The sequence below is a fragment of the Manihot esculenta genome, chromosome 6 (genome assembly GCF_001659605.2).
Source record: "Manihot esculenta cultivar AM560-2 chromosome 6, M.esculenta_v8, whole genome shotgun sequence".
Lineage (NCBI taxonomy): Eukaryota > Viridiplantae > Streptophyta > Magnoliopsida > Malpighiales > Euphorbiaceae > Manihot > Manihot esculenta.
Window position 1 is genome coordinate 23,676,582 of NC_035166.2, and position 20,431 is coordinate 23,697,012.

General features: G+C 36.0%; 3 protein-coding genes and 1 non-coding gene across 5 annotated transcripts; all 4 read left to right on the forward strand.

Annotated features, from left to right (window-relative positions):
• The first annotated feature begins 9 nt into the window (after positions 1–9).
• Positions 10–4,378, forward strand: LOC110618212 (CASP-like protein 4A3). The gene is made up of 3 exons (XM_021761322.2): positions 10–2,288; positions 3,094–3,229; positions 3,930–4,378. The coding sequence occupies exons 1-3, from the start codon at positions 1,606–1,608 to the stop codon at positions 4,122–4,124; spliced, it is 1,014 nt and encodes a 337-aa protein (XP_021617014.1). The 5' UTR covers positions 10–1,605; the 3' UTR covers positions 4,125–4,378.
• Positions 4,379–7,802: 3,424 nt separating this feature from the next.
• On the forward strand, positions 7,803–11,690 carry LOC110618211 (serine/threonine/tyrosine-protein kinase HT1). Its single transcript, XM_021761321.2, has 3 exons — positions 7,803–8,982; positions 10,264–10,719; positions 11,220–11,690. Exons 1-3 carry the CDS (start codon positions 8,623–8,625, stop codon positions 11,448–11,450), a joined length of 1,047 nt encoding a protein of 348 aa, XP_021617013.1. The 5' UTR covers positions 7,803–8,622; the 3' UTR covers positions 11,451–11,690.
• Positions 11,691–11,765: 75 nt separating this feature from the next.
• Positions 11,766–11,845, forward strand: TRNAL-UAG. The gene has a single exon. It is a non-coding gene; the product is annotated as a tRNA-Leu (tRNA).
• A 4,174-nt stretch (positions 11,846–16,019) lies between these two features.
• Positions 16,020–19,833, forward strand: LOC110617198 (protein KINESIN LIGHT CHAIN-RELATED 3). 2 transcript variants are annotated; one of them, XM_021759833.2, is made up of 4 exons: positions 16,020–16,350; positions 16,558–16,610; positions 16,924–19,041; positions 19,326–19,833. In XM_021759833.2, the coding sequence occupies exons 3-4, from the start codon at positions 16,970–16,972 to the stop codon at positions 19,537–19,539; spliced, it is 2,286 nt and encodes a 761-aa protein (XP_021615525.1). In that variant the 5' UTR covers positions 16,020–16,350; positions 16,558–16,610; positions 16,924–16,969; the 3' UTR covers positions 19,540–19,833. The 2 variants fall into 2 exon arrangements, with proteins under 2 accessions (XP_021615525.1, XP_021615524.1); XM_021759832.2 differs by lacking the exon at positions 16,558–16,610 and having other exon boundaries at positions 16,022–16,350.
• Positions 19,834–20,431: the final 598 nt, after the last annotated feature.

Sequence of the window (20,431 nt, forward strand, 5' to 3'; positions counted from 1 at the left end):
TTTTAAGATGCCTTGGCTTCCATTGCACTCAAACTTGAAATCTCACTCTAATATCATCAGGCTTTATACCATAAGCAACAGCTCATTAGGTTGCATGATTAAAGCCTGAAACAGTCATCGACTGTTGGATAGCATTGACATTGAAATGGCAATTTAAGTTCAGGAAAAGAATGGACATCATCATGTCGCTTTCGTTTTTAGTAAGGAGTATGACATTGAAAAATCTGGTGGCATCAAAAGTTGAAAGAAGCAAAAATACGCTAGGTAGTTCATTTTGTTATTTAAGGCAACGCCAAAGGAGCGTAGCTGCAGGAGGAGATTTGTTCTCCTACTGAAAAGGATTTAGATAGCGTGGTTTTGGTTCTTTGATCTCAGGTGTTGATTGATACTCTATGAGGGTTAAGCTTTAGACTAGTGGTGAGGTTGCTCTGTTTCGCTGTTTCAAGCTCTGGGTTAAAGTTTCCTGGCTTGTCTCCGACTACGGTAGAGATGCTGTGGCTCAGCTTTTCCCCTTTATAGTTATAGATGAAAAAAGCTAGTGATTCTGTTGGATTTGTGGATCGTGGGGTGTTGCCTATTGTTCTTCCTCCTGAAGCTTGTTGATTTGCTCAGTTGTGTTTGCTTTAGATGGGAGCAATCGCTTCTAAAGTCCTTTGGTTGAAGCCAGCTGCTCAGATGGTGTTTGCTTGATGTGGGCAGTGATGCCAGTAGTTTTGCTCATCTTCCAAAGTTGAGATTTTGGTTTCGATATTAGATTGCCTCTGTTTGTATTCCAGGCCTCAGTCATTTGATGTAATTGGCTTATAGACTTTTATGCAATGGAGTTTTGCAGGGGAAAAGAAAGCAAAGAGCTTTGGATATGGAGAGTGATTTGATGCTTTTCTTGTGGCTTTTAGGTATATCCACACAAAGCCGATAGGGCTATTGATTATGAGAATATATCATAAGCGAAGGAGGCAGGTAGTGGGCAGAGATAGGTATTCATTCCCGTGGACACCCTGCACAGCATTGCAAGGAATCTGATCATTCTTAAGAAAATGAAAAAGTTGTGAGAGAAATTTGTGCTTCGTTCCCTTTAGCATAAAAGAAATCCCACCCATAAAGAAATGCTAAAGAACTCCACTTTTGCTCACTCAAATCTTCCTCACTAATTAGTTTTGTGTTTATTCCTTTTTCTTGCTCTGCTTAAGCTTTCTTGTTAATCCTACCTACCGGTACATCCAATTCATACCAAAAAAAAAAAAATCCTCTCATAATAAAATCTATTTTTTGGCCTAATAATTTTTTTTTCTTAATTTCTTGGTAAAGCTATTAGCCAGTATGTAATTTCTTTTTTTTTTTTTTTTGGTCAGTAATTTCTTGAAATTTGTTCGAATTGGTTAGGGAAAAGGTCTTGGTGCATTTGTATTTCCAAAAAAGAATGAGAATAAGAATAAAGAGGAAGAAATGTGAAATTTAAGATTTTTTGCGGGGTAAATATATAATTTCGTCGGAATTCTTTCTCCCGCGTATCTAGCGTGCAATATTTTATATGGAATCTCACTCTCTTAAGTAAAAGCACTCTAAGCCAATGAATTTCTGCCACATAATTGTGCAATTAAAGGTATGACCCACGTGGTGATGGTCCCTACTATCAATTCAAACATGAAGTTAAAGCCTCCTCCTTCTTCAGCTTCCTCTTTTTCATGTCCCCCCTTCACAGCCCAACACAAAGTCTATAACTTGTCCATAAAATTCCGCGAAATCAAAATCATGGAAACCAGCTCCAAACCCAAAATTCAAATCCCAAACAACATGAAACAATCATCCTCGGATTCACAGTCCCACGTCGACTCCCCCCACTCTCCTCTCCGACTCAACTCGCCCCTCCCTTCCGACCAGGGCGATCCCCATGAGTCTCCTCCCTTCGTCTCCCCCATGAACTCCCCGGGAAAGTCTCCTCCGGTTGATAACTCAATGGCTATTGTCGCTGTCGATAAATTCACTCAGTGCACTCCGCAACCGTCCCCTCGCCCCCACGAAAATACTGCGTATCCTCAGGCTTCGGCGATGATGTTTAACAGGGCAATGAGAGAAGAAGGGCCGCCAGTCGTTGGGAAGGTGAGGCCTAATGGGAGATCGGCTGTGGTGGATTCCTGGAAATCAAGGAGAGAGGATACGATGAAGGTCGCTGAGTTAGGGTTTAGAATTAGTGAGGTCGTCTTGTGCTTGATCTCGTTCTCGGTTATGGCAGCTGACAAGACTCAGGGGTGGAGTGGTGATTCCTATGATCGGTACAGAGAATACAGGTTTGTCCTCTCTTGAGAAGCTTACATAAATGTACATCTTCTGTATGTTCTAATGATTCGCTTGTAAAAAATCGTCACTTTGGTGTTTATTCACTGTTATGCATTTGGTTTGTGTCTTTCATCCAAATACTAGTTTTTCAGTTGGAGAAATCTTCCATGGTTGTTTAAGATGCTTACATTTCCAAGTGTGGTATTTAATTCTCCACACTGATTCAGTCTGCTCTTTTAACTTAGTCCTTTCGAAAGGAGCTTAACAAGAAGTTGAATTTGTGTGGTATTTAGTTCTCATCACTGATTCAGTCTGCTCTTTTAACTTAGTCCTTTGGAAAGGAGCTTAACAAGAAGTCGAATTTTATGAAGGGAAAAGAAGAACTTCAGGGACAAGTATAGGCAACTTAATATAATCTTTTAATAAAATAACATAATAATTTCAAAATTTTCTGGGGAAAGAGAATAATCTTACTTGCAGTTACTGCTTCTATAGTTATGTTGTCATTAATTGATTGATTGTGATTGGTAGGGTGATCATTGTTCCCCCAAGTCCTTAACATGCATGTAATACTTATTAAAATTTTTGGCTATGCTGGATATGTGACCTAAAGAAGATATAAATTATAATCCTTAGTGATTGTAGCGGCAGTCTATGCTATGCTCTATATCTCTGTCAATGTGCTGAAATTTCGTTGAATTGACCTATGAGATACTCTCCCACCCTTTCCCTTATTCATGTGTGACTTCCTTTTTTAACTCCACTCCAGACTTCTTGAAGTGATTTGATTGCCTGATTGAGATTATTTGATGACAGGTATTGCTTGTCTGTGAATGTTATAGCATTTGTATATTCAGGATTCCAAGCTTATGATCTTGGCTACCATCTGGCCACAGGCAAACATGTGATACGGCACCACCTACGCTATCATTTTAATTTCTTTATGGATCAGGCAAGTTACTTAAATTCGCTATTTATTTGAATTCCATGCATCCTATGTTAGTCATCTCCCCTGGGGTCTGGGGACATTCTGTTCAGTTTCTGTCATTTCCTATTTTGTTGCCAGATGATGTAGGGAAGCAAGCTTTTTGCAGAAATATGTCAATGACCTAGGAGACTGATATTCAGTTTAATGATTTGTCAGTCAGGATTGCATCTTGTGATGTAGAGTCTTGAAATGTGAGTTTAACTTCTGTGCTAGGGCCAATGCCAGTCGTCATGGATAAAAAATGTGTTGCTTCTTGTAGTAGCTTAATGATTATCTAGAATAGGATGAGAACATGCACTTGCTTATTTCTGGATTGGGCAATGCATATCATCTAATGGGTTATAATTTTCCTATTGTAATAACTTTTGAGTCTCAATGCATTTAATTACTTACCGTACCTATTGCTGGTAGAAGGTCTTAATTGGGCTGATAGAACTTTAAAAATAGTTTCCATATGGTGCAGTGGTAAACTTCTTAAACTTTCAATACAAAATTTTGTCTAGCTTGTGAAACATTTTAAGCCTTTTGGTTTTGTCGGGATCAGTGTGTGGGTGGGGTGGAACTTTTGTTTAAAACAAAACTAGCATAACTGAATGAACATTAAATGTTTTCACATTTTTGTATGCCTAAAGGGGAAAACTTGCTTTGTTGTCTCAAATGGCAGATACTGGCGTATCTTCTGATATCAGCTGCTTCATCAGCAGCCACGCGGGTAGATGACTGGCAATCTAATTGGGGAAAGGATGAGTTTACAAAGATGGCTAGTGCTTCAGTCGCTATGGCCTTCCTAGCTTTTATTGCCTTTGCTGTTAGCTCCCTCATTTCAGGTTACAACTTATACAACAATAGCTCGAGTTGATCTCAGAGGCAGTTTCAGATTGTATCAAATAATGTTGTGGGGAAAGGAATTAAGTAAATGTTAAATGCCAATCATTTTTTATTCTGTACAGAGACAGACAGCATTTTTTTCAACCTTTGTTTCTCTTTTTCTCTCCTTTTTTTTCTCTTTTTCTCTCCTCCTTTTAGCGATAGTGAAAAAGTGAACATTTGGAATGTATATGAACGTTACTAAGCCATCAATAACAGAGCATTTTAGCAGGTATTGTTTGATTATTCCTGGAAGCAAATAACATGAATAAAATGCATTCTTTTCTTTAATCATACTAATTTAGTTTGATTGGACAGTAAACTGTATTAGGCTACAAATTAATGTAGTTACCCATTGGCTTGCAAGGATGTCTCATGTTAGTCTCACCCTTTCATCAAGCTTTATTTTTAATGTTTTTATTTATAATATTTCTCTAAATTTTTCTACTTAATATTGTTAGTCTCTCTCATTCACTCTTTTTCCTTTTCTTTTTTTCGAAAAGTTAGAAAGATGTCATTATTATGAAAAAGAGTACATCGTCTAAAAAACGTCTAACAAACTAAACACCAACTAATACAGACTTACGAGAATAAAAAAAGGTTAAAATGTAAACTAAATTCCGATCCAAAACTCATGCTATGTAAGGATAAAATTTTGGAGGGAAAGGAAAACAAAAATAAATAAATTTTATTTTTTCTTTTTTATTTTTCCTTCATTTGTTTGGATGAGTGGAAAATAAATTTATTTTCTCTTATTTAAAGGTGGAAGAAATGAAAAAAAAAATTAAAATACTAATATGCTCTTATTAGATAAATTATAATTTATTATTTGACTAAAAATCTATCAACAGTAATAATATCAAACATATTAAATAATAAATTTCACTAAAATTATCTATCCATATTTTTTTATAAGAAAAAAATATATTTTTAACGAATAAACTTTATTATAATTTTTACATCAATTTATTTTATTAAAATTTATGTATTGTATTGAACATTATTATATATAGAATCCAGTCATTCTTATATTTTTTGAATACTATCACAGAATTGGACACAAATAAAAATTATATTATAAAGTTACAACCTCAAAATAAACCAACCTATATTAGCTAATGATAGGAAAATAATTTAAAACAGATGATAGGGGCACATGAATAATTTCATAGCCAATGGCGGACTTTACTCCTCGATCCTCACACTTTCACTCCAAAATGGAGGGATAATAACCAGATGAAAATTCATGTTATTTTCCCTCCTCCATTTATTTTCCCTTACATATCCAAACAAGGGAAAGTGGGATTTCCCTTTACTTTCCTCCAAATATTTTCCTTCCCCTCCCCTTTCCACCAATCCAAACAACCTGTCAATGTCAATTCCCGAAAAACTCTAGGCAAAAGCAATTGATCCTTCCTTCTCCCTCCAGAACGCCAGCCACCAAAGGAAACGCCATAAACGGCTGACGAATCCCCATTATTGTAGTCCATAGGCAAAACATTGACCGAAACACAGGAGATAAGCATCTAAAAAAAAGGGTCTAAAGACAGCCCGAAAAGAATTTTGGGGATCCGTATAGAGAAGAAGAAAAGTCTTATCATCAACAGAGGCCAAAAATTTCAAGTCAAGGAAGGTACCCAGTTGACAACAGAGTTTGATCTTATTTTCGTATGTAGAGAATCACAAATTTAAAAAAACAAGGAATTTCATGATCGAATATTTCGATAAGCGTACTCTTTTCCCCATGGTTTAGAAGCTTTGATTTTTGTTGAGGTTTTAAAACTTTGATTCCATAATTAGGAATTTCAGTTTTTAGGTGCAAAGAAAGGTTTTTGGAACTTTACCTTTGTTTTGAATCTTCGATTTTTCTTTTTATGAGGTTTTGAAGCTTTGGTTTCATGATTGGGAATTCCTTTGATTTTGATGAGGCTTGAGAGTGGGAGAGAGATGAGGAATAAGGAATGAATTGATGGATTTGATAGGTGGGAAAGAAATGGATGAAGGGTAGGTGAGTGGGAGACAAATCTTTTAACTCTTTTTTTATTAATTTAAAATACATTAAATTAATTTTTTACCTAATAAATAATATTAATACTAATTAGATTAATGTTTAAAGAATTTTATATTTTAAAATAATATTTTTCAGAAAATTTAATTTTTAATTTCTTATTTGATTTTTCAGAGAAAAAAACCGAATTCCATTTTTGAACAGCTATCGGCTTTCACAATCTTATCTTCTTTTTTTGCTTTTTTTTTGCAGTGTTGTTTTTCCCTTCTCTCGTCCTAATTGATTCTTCTTTCGAACAAGGTTACTCTCTCCCGAATAATTTCAGTTTTTTTTTTATATTTTAATTGGAATAAATCTATAATTTTTTTTTTAAATTATTTTTCATGCTGTACACAGTGCACATTATGCTCTGATTCTTTGAAAATTTATTGGGTTACTTACTGGTTTATTTATCTTTTTAATTCATTTTTATGATAATTTATTTATTGATTTATAAATTACTTATTTAATATTGTATTTAAAAAATAAATATTAATTTAATAAAAAAGTAATATGAATGGAATATGTATTATAAGAAAATAGCGCAAAATTTATTATTTTAATTGCATTAACTATATTTTCTTAATTATTTAATTATATTTTAAAATGTGAAATGAATTAATCAACACAATATTAATTATTTAATTTTTATATTTTAATAATCCAATTATTTAATTTTGCCGATTCAATCAGGATCAGAATCAGTTGCCCGAACTTCATCAACTGATTCATAGAAAACCACGTAACACCCAACCTATATCATATAGGTTTATTTTGTTTTACCTTACGAGCAATTTGCTATTTACTATACCATGCAAGGGCATGTTTGGTATGATGTAAATGAAATGAGAATTAACAAGAATAAAATAATCGAAGAATTACTTTAAAAATTAGTTTAATTATATAAAATTATTTAATTTTAATAAAGTAATATGGATGAATTAATGGAATTTAGATAATTAAAAAGAAAATTGTCTCCAAAACTATAAAGTAGTTTGAGTTTTAGACGAAATAAATTATATTATAAAATGATATGAGTAGAAATATATTTAACATTAAATAAAATTTATTATTTTTAATTTTATTTTTAGAAGGAATTGAGTAAATATGAGTAAAAGGAAATCAAAGGCAGACATAAGAAGAGTCAAAACCGAGTGTGTCTGAAGAGTTGCCGGCTCAAGGGGTGGAAATGCCAGCCATTCTTGGTGGGTGGTTCCCTGCCTGTGGTGGTGGAGCGTGCGCCACCCATTCCCCCCTTCTAAGAGTGGGCCTTCTCTTCCAATCACAACACCTTTGCAATAAAATTACTATGCCATTTTTATTAGCTAACCCTTTTTTTTTTCTTTAAAAAATCAAAAGTTACTCTGTGTTTGTTTTCTTTATTTCTTTCTTTTTGCTTTACTGATATCGATGTAAAGAGAGAGACAGAGACCGTATACGGAAGAGGACCATACCATACGGCTTTGTCCGACGCATCCACGGATACCACCCTCTTCTGCTGGGTCCCACCTCTTTCCGTTCTTCTTTCTGTTATGAAGTCGTAGAAGCTTATAACGCCTCTGCTGATTCATTGACCCAATTGCCCTTTTCTCTGCTTTTACCTAACTACCCTTTTTCTTCTAGGACAAACGCCAAATCCCAGGGTGGACAGAGTCGAAATTAAGGAAGAAATGGAAGGAGAATATGGGAAACTGACGGCAGATGTCACCGTCACAAGACCCCAGTGTCTCCTCAGAAGTGGATCTTGGCACGTTATGAATCTTATAGAGAGAACGAGAAGCGCCAGCTCTTTGCATATGCTCTCTACTGCACACGCCTCAAACACTACTACAATGTTTACAACAACTCTCTCCTTCCCGTCTTCAATCTTCACACACAAGTTGTAATCTTTTCTCGCCATTGAAATGGCTCTCTGAACCACTTTGGCCTTAGCTTCAACGTTTCAAAATTATCAAAAGCGGTGTACTTTGAACTTTTTGAGAAAACAAAAATCAAGACGGTGCCTTTTTCTGTTCATTCTGTCTCGTTTGTCTGATTTTATGCTAAAGGTTTGGGATTTGCAATGGGTCTCTCACTCCCTCTTCTCTCTTATCCAAGAATGACTTTTGTTTCTGCTGCAAAACTAGCCAACTTGTTATTTTGATTTTGATGTGAAAAGCCATATTTTCTATCTTCAAATTTGTTTTCAAGTATGGGAATTCAATTTAAATGGCTGGTTACTGAATAGAGCATTTTCTTTCTATGTTTTACATCACTTCTATTAATCAACGTTTCAATGCATGAATAATGATTTTTCTCCAAATGTAGTTGAGGGAGAATTAGTTCCACTGCTTGCTAGTTCAATTTTTTTCCTCATCGGATCACATTCAAGTTGAGGTTTTACTTCCAAATTTGTGGGTTTCTGGTTTCCTTTTGATTATTTTGCTAAGTTTGGTTCAGACCCATGAAAAATTTTTACTGGTTTAAGCAAATCTCCAACAACGGCAGATCAGGAAGGAGACTCTCTCTTGGAGAGTACAAGAACGCAGTTTCTTGGTCCAAATATTTGGTGTCATCTGGGGCAGAGATTAAAGGAGAGGGAGAGGTAGAATGGAGTGCAGATATGTCCCAATTGTTTATTGGTAACAAATTTGCATCAGGGAGGCATAGTAGAATTTATAGAGGGATTTATAAGCAAAGAGACGTGGCAATTAAGATCATAAGCCAACCTGAGGAGGATGAGGAGTTGGCTTCTACGCTTGAGAAGCAGTTTACGTCAGAGGTGGCTCTGCTTTTTCGGTTAAGTCATCCTAATATCGTCACTGTAAGCTTTTATTTCTTTAACGGAGGTGGCTCTGCCTTTTCTTCTTATTATTATTTTTGTTTAGAATACAAAAGGAAGATACTCATAATTTCCTATGGAGCCTGGTGCTAGAGCCTGTGATTGGTTGCCAAAAAATGATGTTACTAACTCGTTAAAGTTGATGCAAATGGCTGGCGAGGTTTCTGAAAAAAATCGAAGTCATAGGAAAGAAACTTTATTATCATAGTGAAATGCTTAGGGTTGGGGAACCACAGTATCTTTTTTCCTCTGGTAGATAAGATTTCTGCCTTTTCCTGATTCCAACAGTTAATGCTTTTCTGGGTCGGGGTTGTACAATCTGATAGACATTTATTGCATCTTTGTTTATCATGCCTGTAACGTTACCCATGTGCATTATTTATTACAATGCTTTTTTAGCATCTGTTGATGAGGAAGAGCTTTAAAATCTCTACCAATAGCGTAGAATTTCACTTGCTGGTATATATGCAAAGGTGTTTGTACACACGTCTAAATTGATTTAAATTTAAATATGAGACCTACCATTATCACTAAAATGTCACTTATTCATTGATCAGGTGAATACGCTCTAGATTATTACTTAAGTGACAAATGGGAGTTACAAATTCTAACATTTGATCTATGCCATCAAGGATTCTTCTATTATCTTGATGATGCCAACAAGCAGATTTTTGCTCCAGGAATGGGGTGAACATGCAATTAATGGATAAGTGTCACGCACATGCTCATTAGCTAGTTTTATGATCTGTGGTAGTTATCTTCTGCATTAAAATCATTTAGCAGAAATTTCTTCAGGCAGTTGTAACATGGCTCTAATTTCACTGTTTACTTAAATTATTTTAATAGAAAACACAGACCAGAAAGATAAAGATATTATCAGAACTTATGATGGCAAATAACGCCTTTGTTGTCTTTCTAGATTGATGAATTTAGGCGAGAGCAATATATTGAAGACTTTAGCATATATCAAGAGTCAAGATTAAAGACTTGAGGATATATATATATATATAATTAATGTATGTGTTGTTTGTATGGGTATTCATAGTTTTTGAAATTAAAAGTAAATGGCTCAATAATGTCTTAACAGAGCCTCAGGTTTATATGAAATGCTACTGTTGATGGGTTAGCCTCATGAGATTTTACATCTAGCAACCTATGGAGATTGTAGTTGTATCCTTGCTAAATGAGAAATCAAATAGCATAATAGTCTCTGTTAATTATCATTATGAAAAATCTCTGAATCCTTTTGACTTCTTCATTCAGTTTGTTGCAGCTTGCAAGAAACCTCCTGTGTTTTGTATAATTACTGAGTATTTGGCTGGAGGATCATTGAGAAAATATCTCCACCAGCAAGAGCCACACTCAGTTCCACTTGAACTAGTTCTGAAATTAGCTCTTGACATTGCACGCGGGATGCTATATCTTCATTCCCAAGGAGTACTTCACAGGGATCTCAAATCAGAAAATTTATTGCTCACGGAAGACATGTGTGTTAAAGTCGCTGATTTTGGTATATCTTGCTTGGAATCTCAGTGTGGTAGTGCAAAGGGATTTACAGGGACTTACCGTTGGATGGCTCCTGAAATGATTAAGGAGAAACATCACACAAAGAAAGTTGATGTTTATAGTTTTGGTATAGTACTATGGGAGCTTTTAACTGCAATGACACCATTTGACAACATGACCCCGGAACAAGCTGCATTTGCAGTCTGCCAAAAGGTAGTTCATACAATTAGTTTCTTTGGTATGACTTTTTCCAGTTTTAAATAGTTATTGCGCGATTTTATGCATTGCACCTTGAGTCCACTTATGCATGCCAGTCAGTAGGATCAAGGACGTGCAATATCTCCTTTAGATAAAGCTTGGAGTAGAAAGGAACAAACCTAGACTGCTGGGAAATAGATGTTTGGTGTGATAATGAGTTTATCATTGACAGTAGATTTTGCGTGATGAAATTGTCATAAAGTACTGATTTTGAACAATTTATCTTGATAAAAGAGTTTCCAAAAGTAAGAGATCATGTGGCTAAACTTACATACCTTAAAATGAATGTCCTGGTATATCTGTATATTTTTATTGACAATGGTGCATAATTCTTTTTCCCTTTTAATTCCTCAAGGGACTGTAAGCAATGGTCACAACTTCTGCCATGATTAAGCTTGTCTCAATGCCAGAGTTCATTTAGTTCTAATAGCTGATATGTTGGGAGTTTTCTGCAGAATGCGCGACCACCATTACCCGCCGGATGTCCATTAGCATTCAGTCATCTTATCAATAGATGCTGGTCAAGCAATCCAGATAAAAGACCGCATTTTGATGAGATAGTTGGAATTTTGGAAAGATATTCAGAGTGGCTTGAACAGGATCCAGAATTTTTCTCAAATTACAAACCTTCCTCTGAACAAAGTATGTGTTGCTTCCTGCAATGCATGGCTTCTGTAAAAGCCTAGTACCTCTTTCTTCAGTTACGTGTGATGCTAAGTGTAACATAATTTATAATTCTTTTCTTTAGGTTTTTGTATCTTCAATTATGATTAGCAGCCTATCTTTAGCCCCCTTTCTTTATTTCCTTTTTCTGTAATCCTTCTGCATAAAATATATTGGAACGTAAACAGTTCCTTTCATCCCTATCAGCCAAAATAAAAAAAAAAGCCTTAAATTGAGGCAGGAGTGATAAATCATGAATTAAACCCAGCCCCCAAGTTTTCAATCGCCGCTTTACTTTAAATTTAGTGAAGAAAAACATGAAGAGAAAGAATGCGAAGGACAGTTTGGCCGAGTGGTCTAAGGCGCCAGATTTAGGCTCTGGTCCGAAAGGGCGTGGGTTCAAATCCCACAGCTGTCACATGTTTTTTCTTTTTCCAACAGACTTTTCCAATTTTAACATAAATAAAATATATATATATTGTGAAATTAAAATTTTTAATTTTTAACCTTTCTATCTGTAAAGATAGTCGGTCCTTTTTTTTTCTAATAAAAACTAAAGTACAATTATTAATGTATTATTTATTATAAATTAAAATTGTAAAAATTAGTTAATTTTAGAAAATAAAAAAAAATTATAGTAATTTATACAAAGAAAAATTGCAGAGCAAAGCTGAATTATTGAGGTGGTGTTTATTGAAATTTCAACGATAAAAGAGTGCAGAATGAAAGGTACGTGCGAAGCATTATTCTTTATTATTTCGGAATAACAATAATATATAGTTTTTTTTTTTAAAAAAAATTATGCAAATCTCTTTTTAAAATATAATTTGAAGGCATATGATTGAGTTTTAAGTCTGAGTCCAGCTTTGGTCATTTCAAAAGTCTATGGGCTTCATATAATTTATGCAAAAGTTGGGTAACTTTACATCTTGATTTTGGCATCCACAACTCCCAACCCTCTCTATTTTCTTTTATTATTTTATTCTGAATTATGTCTTGGGGTTTCTTTGTAATTGTATGCCTCAAATAATTGCTCTTACATGCAAATAATTAGTCAGTTAAATAAAACAAAAGCGTCTTTTGCAATCTTAAAAGTCAAGCAGGTCAGGTCTTTCATCAAAATTATCTTGTTTGAATTTTTAGGAAGAAGTATAAAATTTACAACTTTTATTTAAATTATCTATTTTCCTATGAAAATTTTTATAAGATCGTATTCATCTAACGAATGATAGATTATAAAGAATATCACAGCACATACTTTAACTACAAAATACTTGTTAAATTACTCATCCAATTATAATCATTTGACACAATTCTCTTTCTTACACTCTTCTCTTCGATTTCACTAAAACTTTGTTTTTTTTCAAAAAAAAATTATTTTTCAATTAATTATTTATTATTGATGATCTGAGATCCAGAAAATAAAATTTTTACAATGGACTTTATAAAATTTAGAAAAAGCTTAAACATAGAGAGGAGCTTTTTCCCTTTTATATGTTTTCTTTTGTCTGCTAGTGATGTGCCAACAGAACGAATATCATTAGACCACCTATCTCTGCTACGCTGATACGGACGTCAGATCTCTGCCCCATGCGTAACAGCCTCTGATTCTCCCTGTGCGCGTGTAGGCGGGTCTACGAGGCGGGTGGATGGATCCTTCTTCGGGTTCCGGGTTGGGTTGGAGGATAGGAACAAAGCTGGGCCCAAATGGGATCGACCCGAGTACAGTGAAGACGAGGCCGGCCTGGTGGAGAAAGCCAGATGAAGCCCGGTCGTGAGGCTGAGCGAACTGGACCCGATTGGCGTGAGTGGCTTGAGGATCTCTAAGTAATGGGTTATTTTCTTGGGCCTGGCCTTAGACTGGGTCAGGTGAACTCAGAAGTCATCAATTGCCCCTTTACCTTCTCGGCAGTTATTGCCCCAACTGTCGAGGGGGTAAACCCCTAGAATCATTATGACCGCGTCTGTTTGAATTCGGCTTGCCCTTTCATCTTATTGTTACTTGTAACTTTAAATCTTCTCTGTCTTTTTTCTATTTTTAGCTTTCCTCTGCTCTTTGTGCGCGATGTTATCCTCGCTTTCTTACTTTTATCTTCCCAGTACGCTTTCTTTCCCTTTCGATAAATAGCCTTTAAAGATTCTGATGCTGCTTGCCTAGAGTATGAAGTCGCCCTGTTTCACATTAAAAGCTCAGCCTCTGACTATATATTACTAACATTTCCTTCTCATCCTTGGGATCTTTAACGAAACAGCGAGATTTCTCTTTTCGATCTTCCTTCTTCTTGTTCAACCGATCTCCCGAAAGATGCGAGTTTAGTTATCTTTGTTGTGCGGAAGGAGTATGGTTTGCCCTTCCCTTGCTCCAGCTCGGGCTTCCATGGCTAGTTCTCGAGGTTCCGAATCTTCAAGGCTGTACATCGGTGTCAAGTCAGTCTCAGCTGCTCTAATTGTTCGAACTCTCAGGTCCTCTCGGACTTTGAGATCAATCGAAGACTTCAGGTCGATGGGAACAAAGCCTGCCCCACCTCCTGATGATGCCTTTCCATATATGTTTCAAGATATTGAAAGTTTAACTTGTTCCATTGCTCTTCAGAATGTATCGCTGGTTTTCCTGGGTGTGCATGAGTGTATCGTGCATCACATTTGGGTGTAGGCTTGCAACATTCACTTGTTCCATTGCTCTTCAGAATGCCTACCTATGACGGAACAGTGAAAGATGCTTATGGGGATCGACTTGTTCAGTTCCCCTATAATAACGAGATAGAGCTCAGCCGACCTGCGAAGCTCATCTTCCGAACTATGAGAATTCTTCTACAGTCGAAAGCTAAGGTAGTGGGGTAGGCGACAGTGATGTAAACGTAGATGATGATGTATCTGGACATGTAAATCCTTTAAGGATAGCCTTTTATCCCGTAGTATTGGTATTTGTGACATGCTATAATGTGTTTTTCTTTTAATGAAATTTTTGTTTTGCGTTCATACTTGAGCTGTTCTTTCCTTGTCATAAATGAAGTACTTAGGTTGCTTGCTCCATAACTTTTTCCCGGGGGGATCTGCTGTATTGCTTTTTCCCTCTCGCCCCTTTAGTCGTTCAGAACTAGAGTTCATTTAGCCAACTGAGCTTTTGACTTACTTTTTCCGAGCTGGATTAGTCGTACTCGTGGGCTCTGTTTTTAATCTGTGAGCCGAGCTCTTGACCTTCTTAGGTAATGAGCAGGTCTGGTCTTTATCATGCTTCCATCTGCTTGCGTCTTTGAACTTTTTATTTATCTTTTTCCGAGTTGGACTAGTCGTAACCGTGAGCTCTGTTTTTAACCTGTGAGCCGAGCTCCTGACCTTCTTAGGTAATGAGCAGGCTTGGTCTTTATTACTGAGTGAGAGGTCCAAGTAGAGTCCGATTTTAATGTTTGAGGAAGTTGGGTTTGTTTTATGCAGATAGCCTGTGGGCCTTCGAGTGACAGGCTATTGCTATGGGCTTGGCTCTAGACCGGGTGAGGAGAATCCAGCGGTCATCAATTATTATTTTTAACTTTATATAGTTAAATTTATTTTTCTAAAAAATTTATCCCTCTGATATATTACCATTGCATTAATTTATAAGGAAAAAAAAGTATATGCATAAATTATTCATATACTTTATGAATAAATTTAAATTTTAATTAAATTATTGCTATACCTTCTTTTTTTCATTAATGTAATTGGATTGAAATATTAAAAGAGATTTTACTTAAGCAGAGAAAAGTGTTAAACTACCAATAAAATAGGAGTTATTGAATCAATTCATCCACCGACACCCATCTACACATCTGAACATCAACATCTCTTTTTTTTTAAATATATATTCTCTTTCCCTTTAATTCAACATCTTCCAACCAACTTTCTATATTCTTTTGTTCAACTCCAAATCCTATAAGCCTCAAAGTTCAAACATCCTATCCTACTCAAACTCAATGCTTCAACTTTTTTTCCCCTAAATTATTTCACTTTAAACAGAAAAATTATTAGAAAAAAAAATTAATTAAATTAAATTATTAAGAAAATTTATTCTAAACGAGGTAAAATTATAATTTTTTATACTATGGGGCAATAAATAAATTTTAATTAAGAGATGTGTATTTATATTCATTATAACCATTTTTTTAAGCTAAACATATTGTTTGACTAAAATTTTTTAATATTAAAATGGAAGGGTAAAAGTTCTTATGTATTGTTTTATGATAATAATAATAATAATAATAGGTAATTTTGAACTTGAAATAGATGTTTTTAGAAAGAAATAGTTGAGGGGTGACACTCACCTTTCATGCTTAGATCTAAAGGATCAAAGAGGCTTCATGATCATCACCCTCTTAGTTCCATTCCAAACTTCTTACATTTCACCACCCAAGTCTAAATTAAACCTAAAATTGTGAATCTATTTAGTTTAAAAAATTAAAATTAACCTACCTCGTTGGACTTGTACTTCCACGGACATAATTGTCTTTCCAGTGGCACCCAAGTTACCTAAAGCCACGTGGCATAATCCAGTTAAACAGGAAAATAAAGACAGAAAGCAGATCAGCAGTTGCCGTCGTTGCGCGCTGTTTGGGTGGGTTAGAAGTCCCCTTTCCCTCTTCTGACATTCCACCTCTGTAAATTCTTTACCCTTTTTGATATTCTTTATTGAATGCCTATCTTTTTCCTTCAATTTTAAATCCCATTTTTTATTTTCTTCTCAAATTCCCATCTTAGCCCGACCATATTCTTTAAACCTCTCTTGTTTTTATCTTCCTTTCTTTCTACACCTCGTGCTTATATATACACACAAACCAAAAGATGGATTTTTTCTCTGCATTTACATGTACACGGATATCTCAATCTCTATCTTTCATTTAGAAGTCAGATTTATCATCTTCTTATCTTTCTTCATGGCTGGTTTCTAAGGTATTGAATTTATTGTATCCTTTCTGTTTATTTTACCCATTTTATTTCTGCGGTTGTTGGATTGCTCTGAGGGGTCAACTACACGAAAAATGGATTTTTGCCTTTCGTTCTGTTAGATTTCTTTTTTCATTAGTTATCTTATTTATGGGTTTGCGTTGTTTAATCTCTTATACTGATTTCTGCTGTTGTCATATTGTTGTTGCTCAGTTATTATGCGGGTTCATTTTTGTTGATTTTTTTGGAAGATCCAATAAGGAAGGGTGAGTTTTCTTGTGTTGGTAGATCACGTCGGGCTATGTAAATTTTTTGGCAAAACGTGGATAGTTTGATTTGCAATTTAGATTTTAGCGTAGAATTTAAAGATTGAACTTTTATTGTTATCATTGTCTCTCCCCCCTCGCTTTGTTTTCATTTGACCTCTTTCGCACATGGTAGATTATGCATATTGGTTCTATATGTTAGTTGGTGATTTGTAGGCAACCGGATTTTTATTGTAAATACATGACTCTCTTAGCTGGATCTGCTTTCCCACTGTTTGATTGAGTTATTCAATATATTAAACCCTTGCTGCAGGAAATTTACTAGAATTCAGTGTTTCTGTTGATTTGGGAAGTTAAGGATGCCTGGAATGGTCATGGATGGAATTAATGAGGAAGCAGTAGTGAATGAAATGGATGGAAATTCTGTATCTATTAAAGAAAATGGGGTGTCGAATAAGTCCCCTAGGAGTACATTGAGTCCGCAAAGTCCTCGCAGCACAGGCATGGATTTTCCTGCTGGTGGGATGCCTGCTAGTGAGTTGGTTGTTGATGAGGTGGCTGTTGATGAGACTGGTCATGGTGTGGTTGACACCTCCATTGAGCAGCTTTATGAGAATGTCTGTGATATGCAGAGTTCTGATCTATCACCCTCGAGGCATAGTTTTGGATCTGATGGCGAGGAGTCCCGAATTGACTCGGAATTGCGCCATCTTGTGGGAGGAGAGATGAGAGAGGTTGAGATAATGGAAGAGGAAGAGGTAGACAAGCCAGAGCATGATAATCATAGTAACTCCTCTTCTAAGAAGGGAGAATCATCTGGGAGTAAGGATTCAGGAAAACTGGACAAAAACCAATCTGCAAGCACCAAATCCGTTTCTTCAAACACCTCAAAGAAAGGTCCTCAGTTAGCATTGGACTCTGAAGCATCATCAAAGTTGAATCCTAAGGGCAAAAGTCCTCCGGAGAAACCCCCTACTGTTGTGCGGAGTGATAAAAATTTGAAAAAAGTAAATGGAGCATTCAGGTCAACAAAGAAGCGAAGGAATTCTCCTCTAGGAGGATCAAAGTTAAAGAATGGAGCTGAGGATTCATCTGAGTCAGGATTGGACAATCCGGATCTCGGACGTTTTTTGCTAAAGCAAGCAAGGGATTTGATTTCTTCAGGGGATAATCCCCAGAAGGCTCTTGAATTAGCTCTTCGAGCAGCTAAATCATTTGAAATTTGTGCAAATGGGAAACCCAGTTTAGAATTGGTGATGAGCCTGCATGTTGTGGCAGCAATATACTGCAGCATAGGCCAATATAACGAGGCAATTCCTGTGCTTAAGCACTCAATTGAGATTCCATTGATAGAGGAAGGCCAAGAGCATGCCCTTGCTAAGTTTGCCGGTCACATGCAGTTGGGTGATACTTATGCAATGCTGGGCCAACTTGAGAATTCAACAAAGTGCTACACAACAGGGTTGGAAGTCCAGAAACAAGTTCTGGGAGAAACGGACCCTAGGGTTGGTGAGACCTGTAGGTATTTGGCTGAAGCCTATGTTCAAGCATTGCAGTTTGATGAAGCTCAGAGGCTTTGTGCGATGGCTCTAGATGTTCACAAAGAGAATGGCACACCTGCTTCTCTTGAAGAGGCAGCTGATCGGAGGCTCATGGGTCTTATATGTGAAACAAAGGGAGATCATGAAGCTGCTCTCGAGCATCTTGTTTTAGCCAGCATGGCTATGGTGGCAAACGGCCAGGAATCTGAGGTTGCCTCTGTTGATTGCAGCATTGGAGACACTTACTTATCTTTGTCTAGATATGATGAGGCTGTTTTTGCTTATCAAAAAGCTCTGACTGCTTTTAAGACCACAAAAGGAGAGAATCATCCAGCTGTTGGTTCAGTATTTGTGCGCTTGGCCGACTTATACTATAAAACTGGGAAGTTAAGGGAATGTAAATCGTACTGTGAGAATGCCCTTCGGATCTATGAAAAACCCACGCCTGGGGTCCCTCCAGAGGAGATTGCTAGTGGTCTCACTGACGTTTCTGCTATCTATGAGTCAATGAATGAGCTTGAGCAGGCAATCGAGTTGCTTCAAAAGGCATTAAAAATATATAATGACGCCCCTGGTCAGCAGAGCACAATTGCTGGAATTGAAGCCCAAATGGGGGTCATGTACTACATGATGGGGAATTATTCTGAATCCTACAACTCCTTCAAGGATGCAATTTCAAAGCTCCGTGCAAGTGGGGAGAGGAAAACTGCTTTCTTTGGCATTGCTCTTAACCAAATGGGACTTGCTTGTGTGCAGCGTTATTCTATAAGTGAGGCTGCAGAGCTGTTTGAAGAATCTAAGAGTATTTTGGAACAAGAGTGTGGACCATATCACCCTGACACTCTTGGGGCATATAGCAATCTTGCTGGAACTTATGATGCGATGGGCAGGTGACCACCACTTACCAGTTCTTTTAGTATCATCTTCCATATGCATCTCTCATAAGTTAATTTTCTGCTTTGAGCAAAGCTTTTATTTATTTATTAACTTTACTGTCTTTACACAGCAATGATAGGTTTAATAGTTAATCCAGTTACAATAGATAATAAATGCATTTGCTTTACTTGCTTCACTTGAGTTCCACAACTCTTGGAATGTGCATGTACGTTTCTCTCTTTCCCTGTAGTAGTAAGTTTGAATTGGTCTCTTAAGGTGCTATGCAACTTTAATGCAGGTTGGATGATGCAATTGAGATCTTGGAGCACGTTGTTGGGGTGAGGGAGGAAAAACTTGGTACAGCAAATCCAGATGTTGATGATGAGAAGAAGAGGTTAGCTGAGTTATTGAAAGAAGCAGGAAGAGCTCGAAGCAGAAAAGCCAAGTCACTCGAGAATCTCCTTGATTCCAACTCTCATAGTGTAAACAAAGATGGCATTACAGTATCATAAGAATGTTTTATACACACGTGTACTTGAACTGAATATAATATGATAATTGTAGGACTTAAATTAAGAAGAAATGAAAAAGGAAAGGAAGAAAGGAATACAGGGATGGACTTTTCACTATTTTGATTTGATTCTTAATCTGGGTGAGGATTGTGGGAGAGTTGAACAAAATAACTGCAGATGCAGATTTGGTTGTATTATTGATCTCTATTTTTGCATTTATCAAAGGTTGTACTATTTTGTATCACACTGGTTTAAGTTATCAATGTAAATCCTTGGTGGTACTATATTGTTTCATGTCATGATCAAGAAGCTATGGAATGTAGATTCACTTGTATTCTATTTGTATGAAATGTGATATCTCTGATACATCTTTGCGAGTATACTTTCTGCAGTAACATTTATTCCTAAATTAATCTCTCTGTGTTTTGAGAACTTCCAACAATCTATCATATTCAAAGGAAGTAAAGTGGATCATTTTGGCATAATACATTTATCTTCTTTCAACCAGTTATGTGATGGATCACGATGCCTGCTGCAGCTATAGTTGTTCAAATTGTGTTTGAATGAACTACTTGAGATTATCTTTTAAATAGTACAATGATGGTTCTATTTAACTGATGAATCCTAAGATGTTCGGCCTTATTTTATTGGGTAACTCAAGTAAGAAACTTTTAAGTTTCGAGAAAGTGTTAAATTTATATATGTTTGATTGACATTTTTTCATAGAAAATCAAAGCCATTTCTTTTTTGGTGCTAGAGAAGTAAGTTTGTTTAGCCCAATAATTCTGCCGGGAAGGAATCTATTTGAATCAAACTGAGTTGAAATTGAAATTGATATTCTTACCTCTTTCCAAGCTAAAAAGCTCTGGTATTAACATCAGAATTTCACAGT